General features: G+C 32.4%; 1 protein-coding gene across 1 annotated transcript; it reads left to right on the forward strand.

The window, feature by feature from the left end:
• The first annotated feature begins 5,817 nt into the window (after positions 1 to 5,817).
• On the forward strand, positions 5,818 to 19,407 carry LOC145624110 (uncharacterized). Its single transcript, XM_081677069.1, has 14 exons — positions 5,818 to 6,172; positions 7,814 to 7,975; positions 8,170 to 8,235; positions 8,371 to 8,514; positions 8,583 to 8,696; positions 8,894 to 8,995; positions 9,093 to 9,278; positions 13,992 to 14,081; positions 14,165 to 14,299; positions 14,467 to 14,589; positions 15,374 to 15,459; positions 15,534 to 16,146; positions 16,796 to 16,873; positions 17,816 to 19,407. Exons 1-14 carry the CDS (start codon positions 5,918 to 5,920, stop codon positions 18,848 to 18,850), a joined length of 3,189 nt encoding a protein of 1,062 aa, XP_081533195.1. The 5' UTR covers positions 5,818 to 5,917; the 3' UTR covers positions 18,851 to 19,407.
• Positions 19,408 to 23,135: the final 3,728 nt, after the last annotated feature.

Consider the following 23,135-nt stretch of genomic DNA (forward strand, 5'->3'; position numbering starts at 1 on the left):
TATTAAAGAAAGAGGAAAAATAGATCCCTCCCTCTCCTTTCCCTTCCTTCCCTCAATCCTTTACCCAAACAAGAGAGTTTGTCCCCCTCTCTTTCTCTTCCCTTCTTTCTATCCAAACAATATATAAATAGAAACGAAGGAAGTATAATTTCCTGTTAAAACAAAATTAAATTCCATTACATCTGTACTATTATTTTAAATTAGGAATCCGGAAGGACACATGTCCTTTTTTTTTTAGAATATTTAACAAAATAATAATAATTATAATAACCTCATGCCTTTACAAAGATCTTAATTTTCAAACTAACTTTATACATGAAAATTGATCATGCCTTTACAAAACAAAAAAAAAAAAAAAAAAAAAAAAAAAAAAAAAAAAAAAAAAAAAAGTACACTTTTATTTTAAAAAAATTGTGTGGAAAAATAAAGTGTCATCTAACCTACAAAGTGTCATTTCAGTTCGTTTTAAAAACGTAAATATTGGGGATGTTAAGCCTAAAATTAGTTTTTTATTATTATTATTTTTTAATGAAAGATTAGTGTTTTTTTATAAAGCGAAGTTAATTGTTTATAAACCCACCCTATTGAAATAGTAAGTTCCTTTCTATTTTTCATTCCACTATATATATGTATGCATATTTTAAGACTCTTTATGTTATTAATTATTATGTATGATCAATTTATTTTTCAAATTTAACAAAATTGTTTTTTTTTTTTTTTTAATTTTCATAAATGTGATTGTGGGTCAACATTGAAAGTGAATATTAAAGCAGGCTACAAATTATGTGAAAATTATACCCTACATCCTAGTGTAGGATGGTTTACCTACACCCCCTGATGCTACGTCGTTTTGTAGCTTGCGGGGAATACTCACGAGCTACTTCATGCTTCAATTCTTTCCTTTTTTTTTAATTTTTTAATTCTTTCCTTGTTTCTTATTATTCAAGCTATGTATATAAATGATTTTAAACCCAATATTTTCTCTCTCCTCAATTGATCAATTTCCATTTTTGTACCTACATTCTCTCTGGTTAATTCATATTTTTCATTTGATTTTATACTAATTTTGCAGTTTATTTTTCCTACGATTTTGATAATTGTTGTTGATCATCAATGGCTAATTCTTCCTCTGCTAATTTCGATCGTGATTACGAAAGTGTGTTTCCATCTTCTAGAGTTCAATTGATTGATTCGTTTGTTCATCAACAATGTGAGTAATTACAATCATAATTTTGTAAATTTTTATCATCAATACATTGTTGTGTTATAATGCTCTGTTTATTTCAACTTAATTTATGTATTATTATTCTTTTCGTTGCTTCAATTTTCAAATTTTGATTATGATTATGATGAACGTTTTTGGATTGTTCATACTTTGTTATGAATATTTCATTGCTTCAATTTATTTCATTGCTCTATGTTTGAAAATTGCGTGATTTTGTTTGTATGCTTTTAATTTTTTTTTTTATTTTTTTGGATCATTTTTATATTTTAAATTAATCAATTATGTCTTATCATTTGTACTTATTAATTTTTTTATGTCATATATGTTTATTTATTTTTACCATTTTTTCTTGATAATATTATGTGTCAAAAATTTCCATATTGATCATGTGCAGTTTTGTTATTGAACATTGTATTTGTTAATTATTGTTCATTTTTGAAACTTGTTATGTTCATTTATAATTGTATATTAAAACTTTGTGCAGTGGGAAAAAAAGTTGATATTTCATATCTTGCTAAGGTTTTGATCTTATCTGTTTATTTAAGTGTTTGTAATTGAACATTTATATATTTTAATATGATAATTTAACTTTTATTTGGAGGCGAAGGATTTAGTGTTTAAAGGATTTAATATGATCATTTTTGAAACTTGTTATGTTCATTTATAATTGTATATTAAAACTTTGTGTAGTGGGAAAAAAAGCTGATATTTCATATCTTGCTAAAGTTTTGTTTTTCTTATCTGTTTATTTAAGTGTTTGTAATTGAACATTTATATATTTTAATATGATCATTTAATTTTTTTGGCAGTCAAAGGATTTAAATATTCCTATAAATAAAAGTGTTGATGGTGTTTCTGCTGCTCAAACTCAATGTAATGTTCCTATAAATAAAGGTGGTGTTGGTGTTAAAAATGATGCTTAAGTTAATCCAAGAGTACTAGTGCGTCTACAAAATCTCAAACTATATATTTTGTTCCACCCGTAGTTCTTGGCATTGTTCGAACTTCAACTCAGGATTGTTCAAACTTCGATCCATAAATGTTTAAACCCCATTCCAGAAATGTTCAATCAACAAATGTTTAAGTTATTCCTCCCACGGTTCCAATAAATGATCAAGGTGCTCTTGTTCAAAGTTCTTCAAGTGTTAAAGACATAAGAATTTGTTTCTATATAGTACCTTTTTTAGTATATTGTTTTTTTAAAATTCAACATATGTAAATGATTATTTATCAATTTGAAAATGAACAAAAGTAAAGAAGCAACAACCAATTTATAAAATCTAAAAAATATATATTTTTTTCATACAAATAAAGATTAAAATGAAATATCAATTACAATAATTTATTTAACAAATAAAATCTATAAGTCTATTTTCCTCCAAAAAAAAAAAATCTATAAAACTATATATAAGATATGATCATATACACATTCATAAATGAACATATACACATTCATAAATGAACATATAACATGTACTATTCATTTGCAAACTTCCTTGCTTATCTTCTATTTAACCTATATTTAGTGTTTTTCTTCAAATAACATCAGTTCCGCAACCTTGCTTCCTAATTTGGTCCACCTGTTGAACAAAATAAGTTAACAAATGTTAATTATTATATAGTATATACATTACTTTATAAATGAACAATATATCTTACATTATTGAACATTTATCACTTTTACACTATTTGGTTTCAAATCACAAATCTAACTCTCATTAAGTTTAGTAGTGAAGGTTTCTATATGCTTCATAATGTATACTCTGCAGTTTGTATAATCAGCGTTGTTAAGCCATTTTATTTTCTCCAAAACAACTACATATTCTTCAATTCCATGTGCAAATTTATATCAAATGTGTAACTTTGGACATCACTACAATATAGCTAGATTGGTTGTAAGATATTAGTTTTAATGCATACAAATGAACATTATTAATATTATACATGAGCATAATGTATAAAAGAAATGAACATTCGTTATTTAGGCATATAAATATATATGTAAACTGAAATGAACCAATATTAACATATATTTTAAAATGAACATTACTTTATATGTAAATGAACATTATGAATTTCATAAATGATCAAAAGATTTGATAGAATGAATAAGTCAGTTTCTCAACTCAAATGAATGATTATTTATGCATTTCATAAATGTGCATAACGTATCATAAAAATGAACATTTTTTATTTAGGCATATAAAGTCAAATATAAACTCAAATAAATTCAAATATACAAATGAACATTTATAATTCTATATATGTTCATATATTAACTCGGAATCGTAGAAATGTTAACATCTATACCATAAGACTTTTTAATATCTTTTAAAAGTTCTAAATCTACAACTTGAGACTTTTGTTCGCTGTTTTTTTTTTAAATTTTTCTACTCTTGTTTAAATAGGTTTTTGAAATAATACTTACGTTTCTTCAGAATCTGCCTTGTTGTGATCAACGAACATGATTCTTCTATGAATCATCATTCTCTTTATCTCTCTACTTCAAAACATATTTTTTCGATTCTACAAAAACAACACCAAAACATAGTAGGTTTTAATGATTTTTGCATAAAATAGTTCTAATCAAGTTAGATTATGTTTCTGAACATGTAATTTCAAAATGAAATACGTAGTAGAAAAAATAGGGTTCGTACAAAAAATTGTCGTAAAATTACTTACTCTTTCTGTGAATGTTGTTGCGATTGTTGAATTTCTTCGCAAATGTAGACATTTGAAGCAATTTAGCAGTATTTTGAAGCAATTTCGTAGTATTTTTGAGGCAATTTCGTAGTATTTTAAAGCAATTTTGGTTCATATTTTCTGGTTTTGATGAGAGAGAAAGTCTAGAGCAATGAAGAAGAAGGTTTTAAAGAGAATGGTGGGTAGTTACCGCAGGTTAGTGGGTTATGGGGTGTGGGTAACATAATAAACGCATCGTTTAGAGGGGGGTTTAGGTATCCCTACCTACACTAGGGTCTAGCGTATACCAATTAATTATGTTTAGGTGGGCTTGTTTCTTCAATTTGAAGTACATTTTTTTGAAAATTTTTAATTTGTAGCCCTCTTAGGTATATTGTATTAGGGTATACATGTTTGTTTATTTATTTATTTTTGCATGGTGTAGAAGAACGATATAGTTAGAGGCTGGAAACTTATATGCCCTTATAAGTCACAATATTGCTTAAGATAGAAGAAAAAGAAAGTTAAAAGAAACGTTACATATATGCAATGCATATTATACGATACTAATAGTTAGAAAAACTTAAAGAATATTACTATTGAAAAATAAAATTTGCAATAATTTGCAATTTTGGCTAAACAGCTAGAAGATGCAGTTTTAAAATATTGAGTAATTATTTAACACTACTATTAAAATATTTTTTTACAAGTACTATTCTTGTATGAAATTGAAAAGAAAAAAACAATTATTATAAAATGTTAAATAATTGTGCATCACACGAGTTTAAAGCTAGTTGTTTTTTTATTTTAAAAAAAAAAAAATAATAAAATAAAATCCCTAAACACCCATGTAGGAATGTAGGATTGGTGTTGGGCTTTAATTTTTATTTATTTATTTTCTAAACCGCTATTACCATTATTGTTTTAGACCGCACCTAACTAATAATAGATCTCTTTGCGTCCTTGGTTGATTAATAAGTTTTAGCCTAAAGCAAGAAAAGTGAGCATTGACAATTATACTAACAAGTTCAAAGAGACTGCCTAAAATTGCAGATTCACTAATGTTGTTAGCGGTTATAAGCTTAACCTAAAAACAAATCTTACTTCCTACATGAGAGAGGTTGTTATATACATCCAGGTGTACCGTACACCCCTAAATATTTGTTCTCATTTTGATGATTGTTTTTCATTTTATCATCAAATAAAGATAAAAAACTAACCTTAGGTGAGGTGGGTGTACGATACACCCGAGTGTATATAACAAATTCTGCTCACGGTATTGAAAATTTGTTTTTAAGACAAAGCATAATGGAATTTTTTTTTTTATATATATATTTCAACAATATTAAGGGAAAATCATTCGATTTTAAGCAATTTTTCCAAAAAAAAAAAATAATTAAAAAAAAATCCCAATTGATTAGTTTAGGGAGTTGTACACTTGTACTTCCATAACCGCAATGTTGAGACCCCACAAAAGTGTCTAAACTAGGGTCTCTCTTACTATAATAACAAGCTAAGAGACGCACACAATGCGTGCGTGTGAAACATAAGTATTCTACCAAGCTCTATATTGAATTATTGATGGTGTCATGTAGGCTAAATAATAAAATTAGATTTTCCTTGAAAAATATTTTTAAAAAAAAATGGAAGGTTTTTTTTTTTTTTTTTTTTTTTGAACCAAGATGGTAGTTACATTTTTAAAAAAATGGTAATTTTTTTAGTTGAGAAGGGTATTTTGAGAAAGTAAAATTTATCACCCAAAACCCCCTTTCACTCTATATATTACTCGTACTATAGATAGATACATGAGTAGTGTATAACTGTATAATCTTCTTTTTCCCTCCTCAAAATACTTATTTAATTCCTTCTTTTTCTTATTCTCCATTTCCAAAAAGCAACTTATAAAAAGCACCAAAAACAATCATTATTTCCTCTTTAATTCCACCACACCAATTCTAAGTTTCTAACCCCCCAAACTCCAAAATACGCTCCATTTCTAATTCCCAAATTATGAGATTATTCCGAGGCAAAGAAACCGCCGATTCCTCCCCGTCGCCGGAAAATCCTCCACAACCGTCGCCACCACCGCCGGCGCCGTCGGTAACTGGCCCAGCGCGGCCGATTAGGTTCGTTTACAGCGATGAAGATGGCAAGTTTCGCATTGATCCAGAAGCTTTGGCTGTTCTTCAGCTTGTTAAGGAACCAATTGGAGTCGTCGCAGTTTGTGGTCGTGCTCGTCAGGGCAAGAGCTTTATTCTTAATCAGGTTTCACTTTCTCTCTCCTCTTGAATTTTGGATTGTTAAAGTGGTTTGAAAATTGGAGCTTTTGATTTTGAAGTGGATTTTACTAGGGTTTTGTAATTGTGGTTGGTTGAATTTTTGTTGACCTTTTCTTTTTTTGGGAGTGATTTGATTATTGATGTAGAATGTAGTTTGTAAATTGTGATTTAGTAGCATGCAATTTGACAATGTGATAGTTTATATGTGCTTTAAGAACTGAATTCGACAGTTAGTTGTAGAGTAATTTTCTTGAATTGATGCTGTGGATTTCTAGTTTAATTCACGCGATTATAATGGATTGATTTTGACTAAATGCTATGTACCTTCACACCGTTTGACTTTTACACTATTCACACACTACACTTTGACTCGCTTTTGTGATTTATAAATATGATAACTATAGTCATGTATGATCTTGTTTGAATCGTATCCACTTTTTATAATTTTACAATGTTGATAATTAGAGATATTAAGCGTTAAAAATATGCGTTGGCAAGTGTGATAACAGAAAGGTATCAACTAAAAATAACACAGCTAGTATATGTTAGCAATATAGGATCTTGAAATTGAAATTCTAGATTATTTTTTTAGCTTGGAATCAATGTTCACTGTTTAGGGTCTTGCTACCAATAGGTTTTCCCCAGACCTGATTATTGGGCGTGTCGCGTCAGGTCACATCAGTGGTGTATTCAGGAATTCAGAAGTGTTGGTTCGGAATCGTCAAAAAATAACATATAGGTTTGCGTTTGTTTTAATTACAATATTGGTGATTTCACGCTTGCCAATACACATTCTACAAGCTAAATATCTTAAGTTATATCAATTTTGTAAAAATTATAAATAGTTGATATTATAAAAATACTTTTTGAGACGAATCTGACAGGATCCCACTTGACTCTATATATTTTTTCCAATGTATGAATCACAAAAAAAAAAAAAAAAAAAAAAAAACGATCAAAGGAGTATGTGTATATATTGTAAAATTATAAACGTTGCCAAAAAAAAAAAAAATGAAGTATAAATTAAATTTTAATAGATACTTTTGAATTTCTGATTACAATGGATGACATATAACTTAATACAATACAATACAATTAGAAAAAGGATGTATAAAAGCATTTGGATTTTTATATACTTTGGAGAAGAAAGTTAGGGGAAAATAAGTTAGGGTAAAGGGGTTTGATGTTTGAGTCTTTGAATGAGTGTTTGGAATATTGGGAGTTTGGAGGAGAAATTTAAACAAAAGGGAGAAAAAAAAAAGGCTAAAATAAAATTAATGTTGCTGGGATTCGAACCCACGACCTTGAAGGTCAATCGCACAAAGTAAACTCCATTCTACCACTGGGCTATGCTACTTGTCCTATCTTCACTTATGCGGACAAATTGGTTTTATACATTTTTTTTTTCGCTTTTTTGTTTTTTAAATTTTTTTTTCAAAAGATCAGTGGGTTCAATGAACTCACTTGAACCCACAGGTCAAGTCAGGTCAATGTTGGTCATAAGTGGCAGAGAATGGTCCTGTTTCTTGTTAATAAAAATCTTTTGAAAGAATGATTTCTTCATATGTGTGGTGCTGTATTATGATACTGTATAAGTGAAGCTTACAGTATTTATAAATGGTTCTAGCTTCTTGGGAGGAGCAGTGGATTTCAAGTTGCATCAACGCATCGGCCATGTACAAAAGGACTTTGGTTGTGGAGTACGCCTTTGAAGAAGACTGCTCTTGATGGAACAGAATATAATCTTATACTGCTGGATACTGAAGGAATTGATGCTTATGATCAGACTGTCAGTGCTACTTCTGTTTTTGATTTATTCTCTATATTTATTTTACTTAACCATTACTGCATGGCATCTTTTTTGCTGTCTGCATGTTCCATGCTTTTCAGTGAGGATGTCAATAATGGATGACTTATTTATGATTTATGAGTAATTGTGTTTAGTTCACTTCCTTGCATTTTATTTACACAATATTTGTACAGGGAACATACAGCACACAAATATTTTCTTTGGCTGTTCTCTTATCCAGCCTGTTCATCTTCAACCAGGTAGGAAAACTTTTTAGAGATTGGTCGTTGTTCTTGGATTGCATAATCAAAGTTTATGCAGCTTTATTTGTTTTTTGAGTATTGTGTTAGCGTCGTTATAATAGTGGCTATTGGTGATTTCTTTTCTTAATATAGATGGGTGGAATTGATGAGGCTGCATTGGATCAACTTTCCCTTGTGACTGAAATGACTAAACATATACGTGTCAGGGCCCCTGGAGGAAGGACCACAGCTTCTGAACTTGGGCAATTTTCGCCAATCTTTGTTTGGCTGTTGAGGGTAAATTGCTTTGTGTCCTTGAACGTAGGCTCTTGGTTTCTTTGATTTACATGTATATTATCATGCAGGACTTCTATCTGGATTTGGTTGAGGATGGTCGAAAGATAACACCTCGTGATTATTTGGAGCTTGCGCTGAGGCCAGTTCAAGGTAGTGGGAAGGATATAGTTGCAAAAAATGAGGTATGTGTGGCAAGGTTCTTCTTGTTGGCAGTGAAAAAAGGTTGATATTTTATTTTTCTATTCTAGAGAATAAAAAATGATATTTGCTTTCATATATTTATGTCAACTTAATCATTAGAGAATTGGTTTATCATGTTTTTGATGCAAATTATACTAGTGTATTTGGCTGCACTGATATAATACCTCATGACTATTAGATTCGGGAATCAATTCGTGCTCTTTTCCCTGATCGTGAATGTTTCACCCTTGTTCGGCCATTGAACAGTGAGACTGAACTTCAGCATCTTGATCAAACACCAGTAAGTATCTTTTTTCTCCAATAAACTTTTTTGAGTGGACTATTCTTGCTCTCTCTCTCTCTCACTAACATTTGCAGATTATGTTTATTGTACACAGCTGCACAACTTTAGACCAGAATTTAGATCTGGTTTGGATGCATTAACGAGGTTTGCATTTGAAAGAACGAGGCCCAAGCAAATTGGCGCAACTGTAATGAATGGACCGATGCTTGCTGGTTTAACACAATCATTTCTTGATGCATTGAATAATGGTGCTGTTCCAACAATAAGTTCCTCTTGGCAGGCAAGTCTTCCACAGGATACTCTTGAGCAATTATCTTATAATTTTAGTTATGATGCTTGTTAAATTGATGATGCATTGATGTGTAAGAGGGGAGAGGATCCTCTTAAGGAGAGGAAATGGTAGTTTCCTCGTAATGGAAAGGATCCTCTTCTTTGGCTCTTGTGCAAAAAGTTTTATTATTTTTAGTTTTTGTTTTTAAAAAACCACTATATTAAAAAATAATCATATTTATGGGAAAGAGAATATGTGGTGGGGTACATGTAAATAAGAGAAAGAAATGGGAAAGGATCCTCGTTGTTGGAAAAATTAAAGAAAGAGAAGGAGGGAAAGGTTAGAGATAGTGGGAAGTGATATGGAAAAAAGAGAACATGATGTGTCAATTGGAGAAAAAAAAGAAAGGAAATGGGAAAGGATATATTCATCCTCTCCATTGCTGATGCTCTTAACCCACCATACACACTAAGGATTTTAATTTATTATTTATTACGTGATTAAGATAACAGTGTAGTGTAATTACCAAAGAATTGTTCTCAGTTTACATCCTATCTAGTAGCACACAGCCACTAAGACTATAGAACTAAAATGCTGAGCCTAAAGCTTGCCAACCATTATAAATGCATCAGTATGTCAAGATCTCCACCATACAAGAAGAATTAAAGCAAGGCACCCTTCATGTGCTCAGGTACAGCTAACACAAAAGAGACAGCTCCTTTCGTCAATACCTCCAAGCCTTCCTTCTCTAATTTTGTTGACTCAATTTGAATGACACAAAGATTTAGGCAATTCTAATGTTGTTGTGTGTTGTGTCAAAAAAAAAAAAAAAAAAAAAAAAAGTTGTGTGATGAATAGTAGTGGTATCTTTATTATTATAGTTAGTGGGTATCGGGAATTCTTTATTATATTTATTAAGTAGTGGGTAAAAACTAAAGAGTGAGGTGAGAGAAATATTTTTAAAATAAGTGTGGATCCATGCCATTTTTATGAAAAATAAAGAGAGCAATTTGTCAATTACACAGGGATTATTTTTATAAGGAAAGTGTGACAACTTAAGGGACGGAAGGAATATGTTTTCTTTAGGTTTACATTTCTAAATTGTTTTCCCTCCCTCCACCCCCGCCCCCCTGAAAGACGTCACTGAGCATCTTAATAGCAAAAGAAATTACTAAGACATGGAAGGATACAGGAAATTAAATAACTACTACTTTTTTGTATAAAGTTTTTCATCAGTCTGTAATGCTCTGTGAAATCCTATTAGACACTTTTGTTGCACCAATAGCCAACCCCATGAAGTTTATATACTACACAGTAAACCCCCACTCAACAATTAAGTAGAATTTTGATAGTTTACGGAGTTTTACCCAATGTGAAGTTACTTTGAGCATTTCCTCATGGTAGTTAACATTAGGTTTAGCCTATAACATAAGTCCAGTTTGTCAAATATATTACAAAATTATCATCATCATAAAGAAGATTTATAATGTGATTCCAATCCTTATGGCAGCTGCTATAGTGGTTTTTCAACACATGACAATTTGTGTATCAAGACTATCAACTTCAGGTTTCTAGAGTTAAGACCTTTCCCAGTCAACTTTGAGTTGGTAAAGAAAGTAGCCTATTGATTACACTAATTGCCCCCATCATTAGAAGTTAATGAGTAAGTTAAATCACAGATTGAGCTTTAAGAACACCAATGCAAGTAGGTCTTTTTTGTTTATTTTATTTATTTATTTATTTTTTTTTTTTTTTTTGTGAGGGAGTAGGCCTATTGGTTAGAATCCCTCAAGTAATCTTTTTTGTCTTTTGTGCCCTGTATGCATACTTGTTGGGTACCTCATGCATTTTAGGTTTTTAGGATGCTTGCTTGCGCTTCTCTCAACTCTGATTCTTCTTCCTTTCCATTTTGTAAAGATCACTACGTGAAAAAATGAAATTGGCACCGGTTCAAACCCGGCCTAAGGCACCGGTTTGAACCGGTGCCAATGTGGGGGGTGCCAATTACCCCCCTTTTTGGCACCGGTTCAAAACCGGTGCCAAAAATACTAAAAAAAAAATTTATCCTCCTTTTGGAACCGGTTAACCGGTGCCAAAAATGTCCAATTTTTTTTTTTTTTTTTTTTTTTTGGTTTTTTTTCACTTACCAATTAAATTTATCAATTGAAAAAAAATAAGAATCACAACAAAAATCGAATTGGTTTCAATATATATAATCCAAACTTTACAATACATAATCAAATCCAAAATTACAATATAGATCAATTACAACTAACGTATAAATAAATAAAAAAAAATTACATTATAAATCATAAAAAAAATTATAATATACTAGTAAATCAAAAAGAAAATTACTATATGAACATATCAATATTCTTGCATAATCTGTACCTGCACTAATTAAAACACAAAAAAAAATCAATTGGTAAAATCGAAATTATCGGAAAAAAATCAAAATCCAAGTTGAAATCGAAATAATTAAGAATTAATAAAAAAAAAAAACCCAGAAATTCAAGTTGAAATTACTAATTAAGAATTAATAAAAAAAAAACCCAGAAATTCAAGTTGAAATAAAACTCGAAATTATCAAAAACGAAAAAAAAAAAACCAATTAAAAATCAAAATCAATATCGGAAAAAAATCAAAATCGAAATTATCAAAAACGAAAAAAAAAACCAAAATTGAAATCGAAAAAAAGAAACCAAAAATTACTAATTAAAATCCAAGTTGAAATTACTAATTAAGAATTAATAAAAAAAAACCCAGAAATTCAAGTTGAAATAAAAATCGAAATTATCAAAAACGAAAAACCAATTAAAAATCAAAATCAATATCGGAAAAAAATCAAAATCGAAAAAAAAAAACCAAAATTGAAATCGAAAAAAAGAAACCAAAAATTCGAAAAAAACAAAATCGAAATCGGAAAAAAAAAAACCAATTAAAATTGGAACCCAAAAAACCAAAATCAAAAACAAAATCCCAGAAATCGAAAACAAAAACCAAAATCAAAAATCAAAATCAATATTGAAAACGAAAAAACCAAAATCAAAAACAAAATCCCAGAAGTCGGAAAAAAAAAAAACCAAAATCAAAAACCAAAATCAAAATTGAAACCCAGAAAACCAAAATCGAAAAAAAATCCCACAAATCGAAAAATAAAAAACCAAAATCGAAAATAAAAGGCAAAATCGAAAAAAAAACCAAATACGAAAAACGAGTGAGTCAATCTTTAAGCAAAACCCAGAAAACCAATCTTAAAATCTTTAAGTCAATCTTAAAATCGAAAAAAAAAAACCAAACCCAGAAAACCAAAATCGAAAAAAAAATCCCACAAGAGATTTTGTGGTGGTGGCGGCGGCTGTTGTTGTTGGTGCTAGAATTTGGTGGTGGTGGCGGCGGCAGATCTAAGGGAGAATATGAACGAAGAACGAAGAGAGAGAGAGGAGAGAGAAGGAGGAGAGAGAAGGAGAGGAGAGGAAATGGGGGACGAATGGAGGCGGATAGAACTAGGGGGAATGGAGGAGAGAGAAGGAGAGGAGAGGAAATAGGGTTTAATAATGCTTTGGTTTTTTTTTTTAAAAGGATGGTCCGATTCAGTGGCACCGGTTCAAACCGGTGCCCTTTGTATTTTTGGCACCGGTTCGATCTGAACCGGTGCCATTACTCTTGGTCTAAAATCCTGCCCATTTTTAGGGCGGTTTTTGGCACCGATTTGGTCTGAACCGGTGCCATTTGGGGGTTGCCTTTTTGTATTTTTCTACTAGTGGATGGTGCACTATAGCAAATAATAATTTGCAATGCACCTAAAATTGTATCCCTATTGCTATGGAAGAAAGCTTTCTTATTTGGATAATTTGAAAAAATGGTCTATATAAGCTACGTTGTCTGTCTGTCTGTCTTTTTTTTTTTTTATTTTTTTTTTTATAAATAGAGGACACAATTTCCTTAAACCTCTCTTTTTTTCTTTTTTTATTATTATTAAGAGTAAGTGTTACTTTCCATTTTTGGAAGCGTCCTACTATTTTTATTTTATTTTATTTATTATATCTGTCTCTCTTTTGGTCCCTACAGCTACATATCAAATATTTTCTCTACATGGTCCCCATTCCTACACCCTTTATTATTTCTCTCATCTAACATCTAAATTTTTAATTTTCTAACAAACAACCCTACCTTTATATCCTATACATATCTCATTAAACTCTGCATAGAAGCTAGTTTTTCACTTAAAAAATCCGGAGGGAGTACTTAGTAGTTGCATTGCTACCATTAATTTTTAATCAGCATATATTGAATAGTAATAATGCATTAATGCATATAACTAGGAATAATAATATTGGGTTAAGCTGAAGGACGTTGAGGAATGGTGAAAGTAATAACAAGAAACTGAATGAAATTTCGTTTGTGTTCAGGCTGATAAAAATGGTAATGGCCTGGACTCGGTATACACACTATATTCTTTGTTGGTGAGAATTGGGTAAAATCCAGAATAGATACTCGTTTATCTCAAGATATATGCTTTAGGAACAAGGAAATTAGGGAATTATCTAAAGTTCTTTTCCTGTCTTTGAGTTGCCTGGTTTAGTTACATTTCTGCCTTAGTATAGGATTTAAACCTTTATAATTCGACTTTGTTTCGTGCAAAAGATTAATTTCTTTCTTTCTTTTTTTCTCTTTTTTTATTTTTTTTTATATTTTTTATTTTTTTCCCTTTTTTTTCAGAGTGTTGAAGAAACTGAATGCAGAAAAGCATTCAACAGAGCTTCTGAAGAATATACATCTTCCTTTGACAAGTCAAAGCCACCTGAGGAAGTAAGGGTCTTTCCTGTATTGTACTTTTGTATTATTGTTTTATTTCTATTTATATTCTTATGCCTCATTGCCTTGTTTTGTAGGCAGCACTTAGAGAGGCCCATGAAGATGCAGTGCAAAATGCTTTGAGCATATATAATTCAAATGCTGTAGGAGCTGGTTCAGCAAGGCAGAAATATGAGATGCTTCTGCAGAATTATTGTAGGAAGGAATTTGAGGTAGTTAACGTTTGTTTTGGTTCATTGACATTTGCAGAATTAAAGTTTTACTCCGTTGAATGCAGGGTTTGAGTTCTCAATGTTATAATATTTCTCAGTTTTCAGTTACTAACTTACCATGATTGCTTTCCTTCACATAGCTCTTTGTTATATATTTTCTAATGCAGAATTATAGGAAAAATACTTACATGGAGGCAGATATACAATGTTCAACTGCAATTCAAAATATGGAAAAACAACTTAGAACAGCTTGCCTTGTCCCTAATGCAGAACTAGTTCAAGTGCTTAAGGTTAGAAATCTTTCCTTAAATTCTTGTTATTGTAAGGTCCATTTGCAAATTTCCAGAGCTTTAGGAACAAGGAAATTGGGGAAATTTCCAGAAAGATGTTTCTTTGACCATAGATGCCATTTCTGAACTGTGGTCATAGAAACATCTTTCCGTAAAAGGAGTTACAATGACATGAATATAGTGGCTTTGCGAGAGCATGTAGAATTGGTTAGACGTAAATGGAGGAAGAAATTCTTTGTGGATGATCATAGCAGACCTCCTCCCCCCCCCCCCCCCCCCCCCCCTACATACCTAGGTTACTGAGTAATTGATTGACTTGAGGAGAGAAGCTTATGGGAGAAGCACTAGCAATTATACGGCTTCCATCTAGCAATATTTTTTTTTTTTTTTTTTTTGGCTATGGATGCTGACAGTTATTCTGTATTAAGAATTGCTAAACAGAAAACAATGACATAATGGTCAACAGTAATACCTAGTATTTGTGTCTCTTCAGTATTAATTGTGATCTGAACTGATATATATAATCAATATTATCATAAATACTCTAATCTTGTTCAACGTATCTTTCTTTATATTTAAATTGGTATATGATAGGCATTGCATGTTCTGACTAATGCTTAACTAATAAATGTTAATGTACACGAATCACTATGCGACAAATCAACAAATATCTTGGGCAATGTACTCCTTTTCATGGTAGATATATATGGATAACTCAATAAATCCAAAATAAACAGAACTGCAAGTCCGGTTATTTCTTGAACATTGTGGCTTATGTGCGCAGGTGCTTGATGATCTTTTGTCTAAGTATGAAGCATCATGTTATGGCCCTGGGAAGGAAGAAAAGAAGGCTGTTTTTCTTCAGAGAAGGTCAGTGTTGGTTTTTGATTATGCTTTCTTCTCCCGTGGTAATGATTTATCTAATGGTGTGTAAATTTTCCCAGTTTTGAAGATCTAATAGCTGAAGTTGCTAGAAAGCAACTTGATAAGGTTGGAACGGAGCGAAGTGCCCTTAAACTGAAGTGCCAGTCCCTTGAAGAAAATGTGGTTTTGCTCACCAAGAAATTAGAAGCAAGTGAGAAGCAAAAGTCTGAGTACCTGAAGCGCTATGATGATGCTCTAAGTGACAAGAGGAAAATTGCTGATGATTATACAAACCAAGTATCTAACTTACAAAGTAAATATAGCTCTTTGGACGAGAGGTATTCCAGCGTATCAAAAACGCTGGATTCAGTCAAGAAGGAATCTTCTGGATGGAAAAAGAAATATGAAGATATCTTGTTGAAGCAGAAGGCTGAAGAGGATGAAGCGTCTGCAGAAATAGGTGTTCTTAAGTCTAGGGCTAGCGCTGCTGAAGCAAGTCTGGCTGCTCTTCGGGAACAAGCTCAGTCTGCAAAAGAAGAAGCTGAGGAGTGGAAACGGAAGTATGATATTGCTGCCAAAGACGCAAAATCAGCCCTTGGAAAGACAGCTGTTGTGCAAGAAAAAACAAATAAGAATATGCAATTAAGGGAAGATATGTTAAGAGCTGAATTTGTCAAGACTTTGACTGTAAAGGTATGACATACTCTGCAACTCTTTATTTAAATTTGTTAACCTCCTTTCTATCTTAGCTCTGGCTTTAGAGTCTGTCACATAGGAGTTGTCACAAATTCCTTTGCTCATAGTTATGAGCTATGTTACTTGGACTCGGATGAAGTGTCAAATTAGACACGGGTGTCCAAACATCGGACTCGTCCATTTTCTTGGAAAAAGTTGTGTTTTTAGTTAAAAATGAAGTGTCCAAGTGGCAGTGTCGGTGTCCAAGTGTCGTGTCGACACGGACACATGAGGTAAATGAAAGAGTCCTAGTAACATAGGTTATGAGATTCCTGTACTAGAGATATACTACCTCACCTCTGTTCCCAAAGGATCTTTAACATTACTATTTCCAAACAAATCAAGGTAATTGGAGAAAAAGTGTTGATATGGTGAGTGGTTGGAAGCAAAAAGTGGATGACGTAAGTGTTAGTGTAAGGAAATAGTAGGAAAAAACTAGGAAAGAGATGGAATCGTGTAAATATGGTTATGTTGTTTAAAGCAGAAGTGTAAACAACTGTCGGGAACGAACTAAAATGGAAAGCCTAAAGATTTTGCAGGAATGAAGGTAGTGCAAATGAGGTTTTTTGTTATTTTATTTATTTATTTATTTGCAAATAAAATTCAGGAGGAAGAGCTCAAGGAAAAGATGGCGAAGGTGGACCAGGTTGAACAACAGCTAACAACTTTACAGCTGGGGTTAAAGGTGAGTATATGCCTTGCTGTGTGATCATAGAAATTTTTTCAGCCTTCAGTAGATATCAAGTATAAGTGGCCACAATAATAGAATCAATTAATACTCGTGCAGTTTCAATGTGTAGTGTTAGTATTTCGAACCTTGATATTCTTGTTTGTTTTGCTTTCATATTTAGCATATTATTGGTGAATGATGATGGGCCATGGATTTAAACCTAATGATTGAAGTATTATTATTGTACCTAAATAAGGTTTTACCATAAATAAGGTTTTAATTTTCATAACTACTATGAAAAGAGTACTGATAGCTGTTTAAGTTTTACATCCCAGATATCACCTCTTTACTTTGTTTGTTTGTGTTGACTTTTTCCTTCAAGGGATTGATAATGGACAAATCTGGCCTGTAATGAAGCTAATTTCTATTGACCAAGACTCACTATAAATTTGAAGTGAAGGATTAGTGAAAATTACAAGAATCAGAGCAACAAATACCTTTCTGCTGGCTTTTCTTTGTCAGATACAGTCTAACTTCACATGAATAGTTAAAAGAAATTTTATAGTGAAGCAAAAATAAGTCGCTGATAAGTAGTTTTTTTTTTCTTTTTTCTTTTTCTCTTTTGGTAGAAAGAGCTGCAAGGGCAACAATGTAGATTGGATTTGATCTCAAGTCTTGGGTATCACCCTCCCGAGACTTTTACCAACTAAGCTATTTGATATCCACGCTTAGCTTGTGAAAAACAATGCTCATTAAAAACCTACCATTGTGATGATTTATAAAGTGTCATGGAGTACTTGATGAATCCTCTGTTCTAGACTGAATTGGGCACGCCTTTCATGGCCTCAATCTTTCTTTTCTCCTTTAAATTATTGTAATTTTGTGCAATTGTATTGACATGTAGCTTACATTTTTAATTTTTAATAGTTTGATTTATTGTTTTCTCAACTTTTGTAGGCTGCTGAGTCAAGAGTCATCAACTATGATATGGAAGTATCAGATTTAAAAAACAAGATAAAGGTGCTGGAAGAGGAGTTAGAAGCTGCAAATGCAAGAGCAAAGTCATTTGAGAGACAGTCAAAGATACTTGAGCAGGAAAAAACTTATCTGGAGGAGAAATATCAACCTGAATTCATGATGATTGATGAGCTACAAGAGAGATGTAAAGCTGCTGAAATAGAATCTAGGAAAGCTGTTGAGGTTGCTGATCAAGCACGAGCAGAAGCAGAAATTGCTCTAAAGGAAAAAAGTGATATTCAGAAAATGTACATGGAAAGATTGGCTCATATTGAGAAGGCAGAGAGGCAGATTGAGAATTTGGAGAGGCAGAAAAAGGATCTAGCTGATGAACTTAGTAGAATACATGCATCAGAAATGGATGCAAAATCTAAAGTGATATTGCTGGAGGCTAGAGTTGAAGAAAGAGAGAAGGAGATAGAATCTCGAATGAAGTTAAACAATGCTGAAAGATCCAGCACTGTTCAAGTACTTAATGAATTACTTGAAACAGAGCGTAGTGCTCGAGCCGAAGCCAATCGTAGGGCTGAAGCTCTCTCAGTTCAGCTGCAGACCACCCAGGGTAAGCTTGATCTAGTACAACAGGAATTGGCTTCTGTTCGTTTTAATGAATCAGCCTTGGAAGCTAAGCTTGAGGCTAGTAAATCTAATGGAAAACGTTCAAATGTGGAGGCCATTGAAATGAAGGTTGACTCTGCTGAGGATGATAGACTTATTACTCGAGTCAAGAAGAAGCTTAAGAGCATTGGCAGCCCTTTTCGGCAAACAGCATCACCAGAAGATGTCCATCTGGTTTTTGGGAGTGATGAAGATGTTGAACAAATAAATTCAGAAGATTATACCAAGTTCACCGTTCAGAAACTAAAGCAAGAACTAGTAAAACATAATTTTGGTGCTGAGCTGCTGAAGCTGGCAAATCCTAGCAAGAACCAAGTCCTTGCATTATATGAACGATGTGTCCTTCATAAGTATTGATCAGCTGGCTCACAGACAAGTAGTTATGGTAGCATATGATTACATGCCCTCAGCTACCATGTTCAAAAGGCAACTACATGACTCACCTTGCAGATTAATCTTCATTTTGATTGGTTAGTCCATTGTCTCAGTGTCCTGGAGTTGGATGCCGTTCTACTGGGACTGGGTTTTTCGGTAACATAATCCTTTCTTGAATTTCTTGCTGTGAATATAATTTGGTAGGCTTGCCATAAAGAATCTTCTGCAACTTTTTTGGCAGTTTGTTCCTTCAATGGCATAGGTGAAATGCTATTTAAGTCTAGCTGTGTGAATGTGAGTTTGAATTGTCTAATCTCTGTCAACTGTATAAATATTCTTGCAAGGGTGTTAATCTTTTGAAGGTCATGTTTTGGAATTGCATATTGATTTAGGATTTTAAGATAGATCGGAGAGATTTATATAAAATCGTGCTAATAGCTTGTTGGTGTGGAAGTTCTTCCTGTACTGTACATCTACTTTCTAACAATGTCGAGTTTTGTGAAGGCTTTGTATTTGCCTCTAACACGATGTTTGTATTAGCTTTATTTGAGTTCGCTCTCTTGTATAAAGTCTAATCAAGACTTGCCATATCACCAAATTAGGTACAATATTTCATTATAAATATTAATGTATGATATTTTATTTATTTCAACCAAGCTAGTAGGAAAGATTGTACTATCCAACCTTGACGTTGGGGTTTAATCCCCACAAGGAACAATTTGGGGGTAGGGAATTAGAGATCCTCCCCTCGCTTTCAAAGTGTCTAACTTGCAAATACCGTGAAGGTGGAGGATTAGGTATAGTATGGAATAGAGCATTTGTTTCACATTCTTGATAGGTGCCTAGAATGCCTCATCATTGAAACAATGTCCAAAAAAGTACAATCCAAGAAACAGGAAGATAAACTTCATTAATCTCAAATTCTCAATCTATTTAAAGGGTTGATCATTGGAAGAACGACTTCAAAATCATGATCATAATTCCTATTAGAAATCCTGTTGCAATTACTTGAGCCAATAAATTAAACTTATAGGGTGTTTACGTTGACAAAAGGTCCAACTTCGAATAGGCCAGGGTGCTCATTAGATTTAGCTATAGGAGCACCAGAGGTGCCATTGTTAGTATCATCTGGGAAAATGCAGTCATGTTCACCACGACCGGGGCTGTCAAGGTACACTTTGCAGTCATCGCTGAAACGTTTGTATGGCAAGTCGACGAGAAAGAAACCTTCATTATCCGTCACTGTTGACTTGATACGGAACCAGGGACAGTACACCTCTACTCTAGCCCCTGTCAATTTTCCACAATTTCTATGTATCATCAATTTTAATAATTGGAAATTGTTAGAGATATCGGAAAATATATGTGTGATATATTTTCCGTAGATATCATTTAAGAGAATAATATATTTAATTAGGATATTTATGTTAAGATATTATTTTGAGAATATATCTTTAAGGTTTATGGTTAGACGTATATCTTTTAGGAAGATTGTTTTCTATCTTATGAGCTTAGGTTTTGTATAAATACTCAAGCCATTGATGAATAATAATCAAGTCATTCTATTCAATTTCTCTCTAATTTGTCATGGTATCAAGAGCCCGGTGGGTTAGAAAATTAAACCCACCGGTTGGATAAACTTTAACCAAAGCTATAATTTTTTTTTTTCAATAATAAAGAATCATGCGTGATGTTTGCTTTTATAGAGACTAAGTTGTTTGTGGTTCGTGATGCTTGCTCCAATATAATCATGGGAGGAAGTTTTTGTTGAGTTTGTGTGACGAGGTAAAAACAAGGGTCTGAGCTTTGACCCATGATTTAATTAAAAAAAAAAAGTTTTCGGCTCTCTTGTGTCGTGAGACAAGATATATTTGGTTCTCTTTGTGCCATGAGACAAAGTTTGTGAGTTGATTCGAGCATGATTTTGCTCCTTGGATATGAGTGTGGTTTACTCTGAAAAACCAATAAAAGATTTGAGTGTGGTTTACTCTGAAAAACCAAGAGAGTTGAGTGTGGTTTACTTTGAAAAACCAATAAAAGATTTGAGTGTGGTTTACTCTGAAAAACCAATAAAAGATTTGAATGTGGTTTACTCTGAAAAACCAATATTTAATTGGAGTTTGGTTTTGCTCTAGAAAAACCAAAAATTGTTATATTTATAGGTTCGAAAAGAATGGCGTTCCTGTTTGATTGATGACAGATGGGTTCGAAAAGATACGTTCTCATCATTGAAGAAAAAAAATTGAAGGCGACATCAACAGAGAGTGCATCTCGACTTCAACAAAGTGAAGAATTTCCAATCGCAACGTTCGTGTTACTGCCGTTACGATTGCGGAGGGTGTTAGAGATATCGGAAAATATATGTGTGATATATTTTCCGTAGATATCATTTAAGAGAATAATATATTTAATTAGGATATTTATGTTAAGATATTATTTTGAGAATATATCTTTAAGGTTTATGGTTAGACGTATATCTTTTAGGAAGATTGTTTTCTATCTTATGAGCTTAGGTTTTGTATAAATACTCAAGCCATTGATGAATAATAATCAAGTCATTCTATTCTATTTCTCTCTAATTTGTCAGAAATCTATCTTACAACGTTTTGTGTTGAAGTATAGCGTTCTCAAACAACACATTCGAGTGTCTAGCTCCCATTAAGATTTTGAGATGGACCTCCTCGGACTAGTGAAATGACTTGAATATTATTAATTAGCAAACAATAGAATTGATTTTAAAAATACTTTTTCAGATAACGCGCATCAAATAAGAATAAACATATCGATTATTACTGCTAAAAATTAACGCTAAGAAGATTAACATAAACATTGTGAATATGTTATGGCGTTATGCAAGAACTCGCGTTATTTACCTTGAAGCGGAATCCAATGATTCCAATCATTGTTATTTAATACAGGCATATCTACGCTAAATTAATTTGAAAAAAAATTAAAAGTTTAAAAAAAAAAAAAAAAAAAAAGGGTTAAATACAATATCTTTACACTAAATATCAACAAAACATTCAGCCTAGTGGTGATTTCCCTTGCGCGCCTTTACCTCCCCTCTTACAAAGACACGGGTTTGAACCGAGCATAACCCTCGAAGACAAATAGGAGGTATGCGCCGCTTTAATGTTGCTTGGTTTCATAAATAAGATTGGCTTGAATATAGACATATAGTGTTGAGAAGGATGCAGCTTTCTGTTTTGTGTGCTATCTGTTCAGGGATAAAGATACTCATATGGCTGTTAATGATAACTTTGTTAAAGGGGGGTTTAGAGGATGGAATAATAAGGATTTAATTAATGTATTCGCGTTCCTTTTTTTTTTTTTTTTTTTTTTGATTCCGAACAGTGCCTAGATACGCCACTGGTATCTAAGAAGATATTAGAAAAAGAAGTCATTGCTGTGAGATTTTTAAACCCTTGTTTTTCAACCTTAAAAATTTTATATACTTCGTTTATTTCGTACACTATATACAATATTCTTTGACTTGTTATTTATAAGACTTGTACAAAGCTAATATGTTAACGTTTTTTCGGGTTATACGTGTATTTTATGATGTGCATGTTTACATTTTATTTAATAATAATGTGCTTTTGTATGTGCTGGATTTTTTTTTTTTCTGCTGCTCTTAGCCACGGCCTGCGGGCGAAGTTAAGTTCACGTTTGTTGCCGGCGCAACTAAATTATTTGCACAGCACTAAATTTTCATGCCAACTCTGATCACGTACTCATCGACCAACTAATATGCTAAAGTTGTCGCTTTAATACTATGAACGATGTGTCCTTCAGAAGTACCGATCAATAATAGATGGTTATGGACACGTAGTTAGTCGTCTAGCAAACAAAAATTATGCTTAGGCCCGGCCTCTCAAGGAGTAAGGTGAGGCGCGTAACTGTGATAGAATTATCACAGTACCAAACAAGCACATTTTTATATCAAAGTTACATATTTTGGTGTAAATCTATCATATTTTGGTGTAAATCTTAAAAAAAAAATAAAAAAATAGTAATAATAATAATAATGATCTTAGACATCAACTATCTCCTTAAACTTTTGATTGAGTTAGTATTTTAACACAAAGGTCACGGGTTCAAGTCTCATTAATCCCACACTTTAAAGTAGGATATTTTGCGCTGGGAATGAAGGGGGTCATGATGCATTCACACTTCAAGCCCAAAGGGCTCTCATGTAGGGAGGGAGGGAGGAGGCGTGATAGAGTATATATATCGATCCTGGCTTAAACCATCAGCTTAACTTTTG

Source organism: Chenopodium album, chromosome 3, assembly GCF_948465745.1.
Source record: "Chenopodium album chromosome 3, dcCheAlbu1.1, whole genome shotgun sequence".
Taxonomy (NCBI): domain Eukaryota; kingdom Viridiplantae; phylum Streptophyta; class Magnoliopsida; order Caryophyllales; family Amaranthaceae; genus Chenopodium; species Chenopodium album.

What these genes read in the sequence shown, in the direction of transcription:
- LOC145624110 (XM_081677069.1), top strand. Translation starts at nt 5,918, where the DNA reads ATGAGATTATTCCGAGGCAAAGAAACCGCCGATTCCTCCCCGTCGCCG. An exon ending in GCCTGTTCATCTTCAACCAG is followed by an intron (nt 8,236 to 8,370) that starts GTAGGAAAACTT and finishes TTCTTAATATAG; the next exon opens with ATGGGTGGAATTGATGAGGC. An exon ending in GCTGTTTTTCTTCAGAGAAG is followed by an intron (nt 15,460 to 15,533) that starts GTCAGTGTTGGT and finishes AAATTTTCCCAG; the next exon opens with TTTTGAAGATCTAATAGCTG.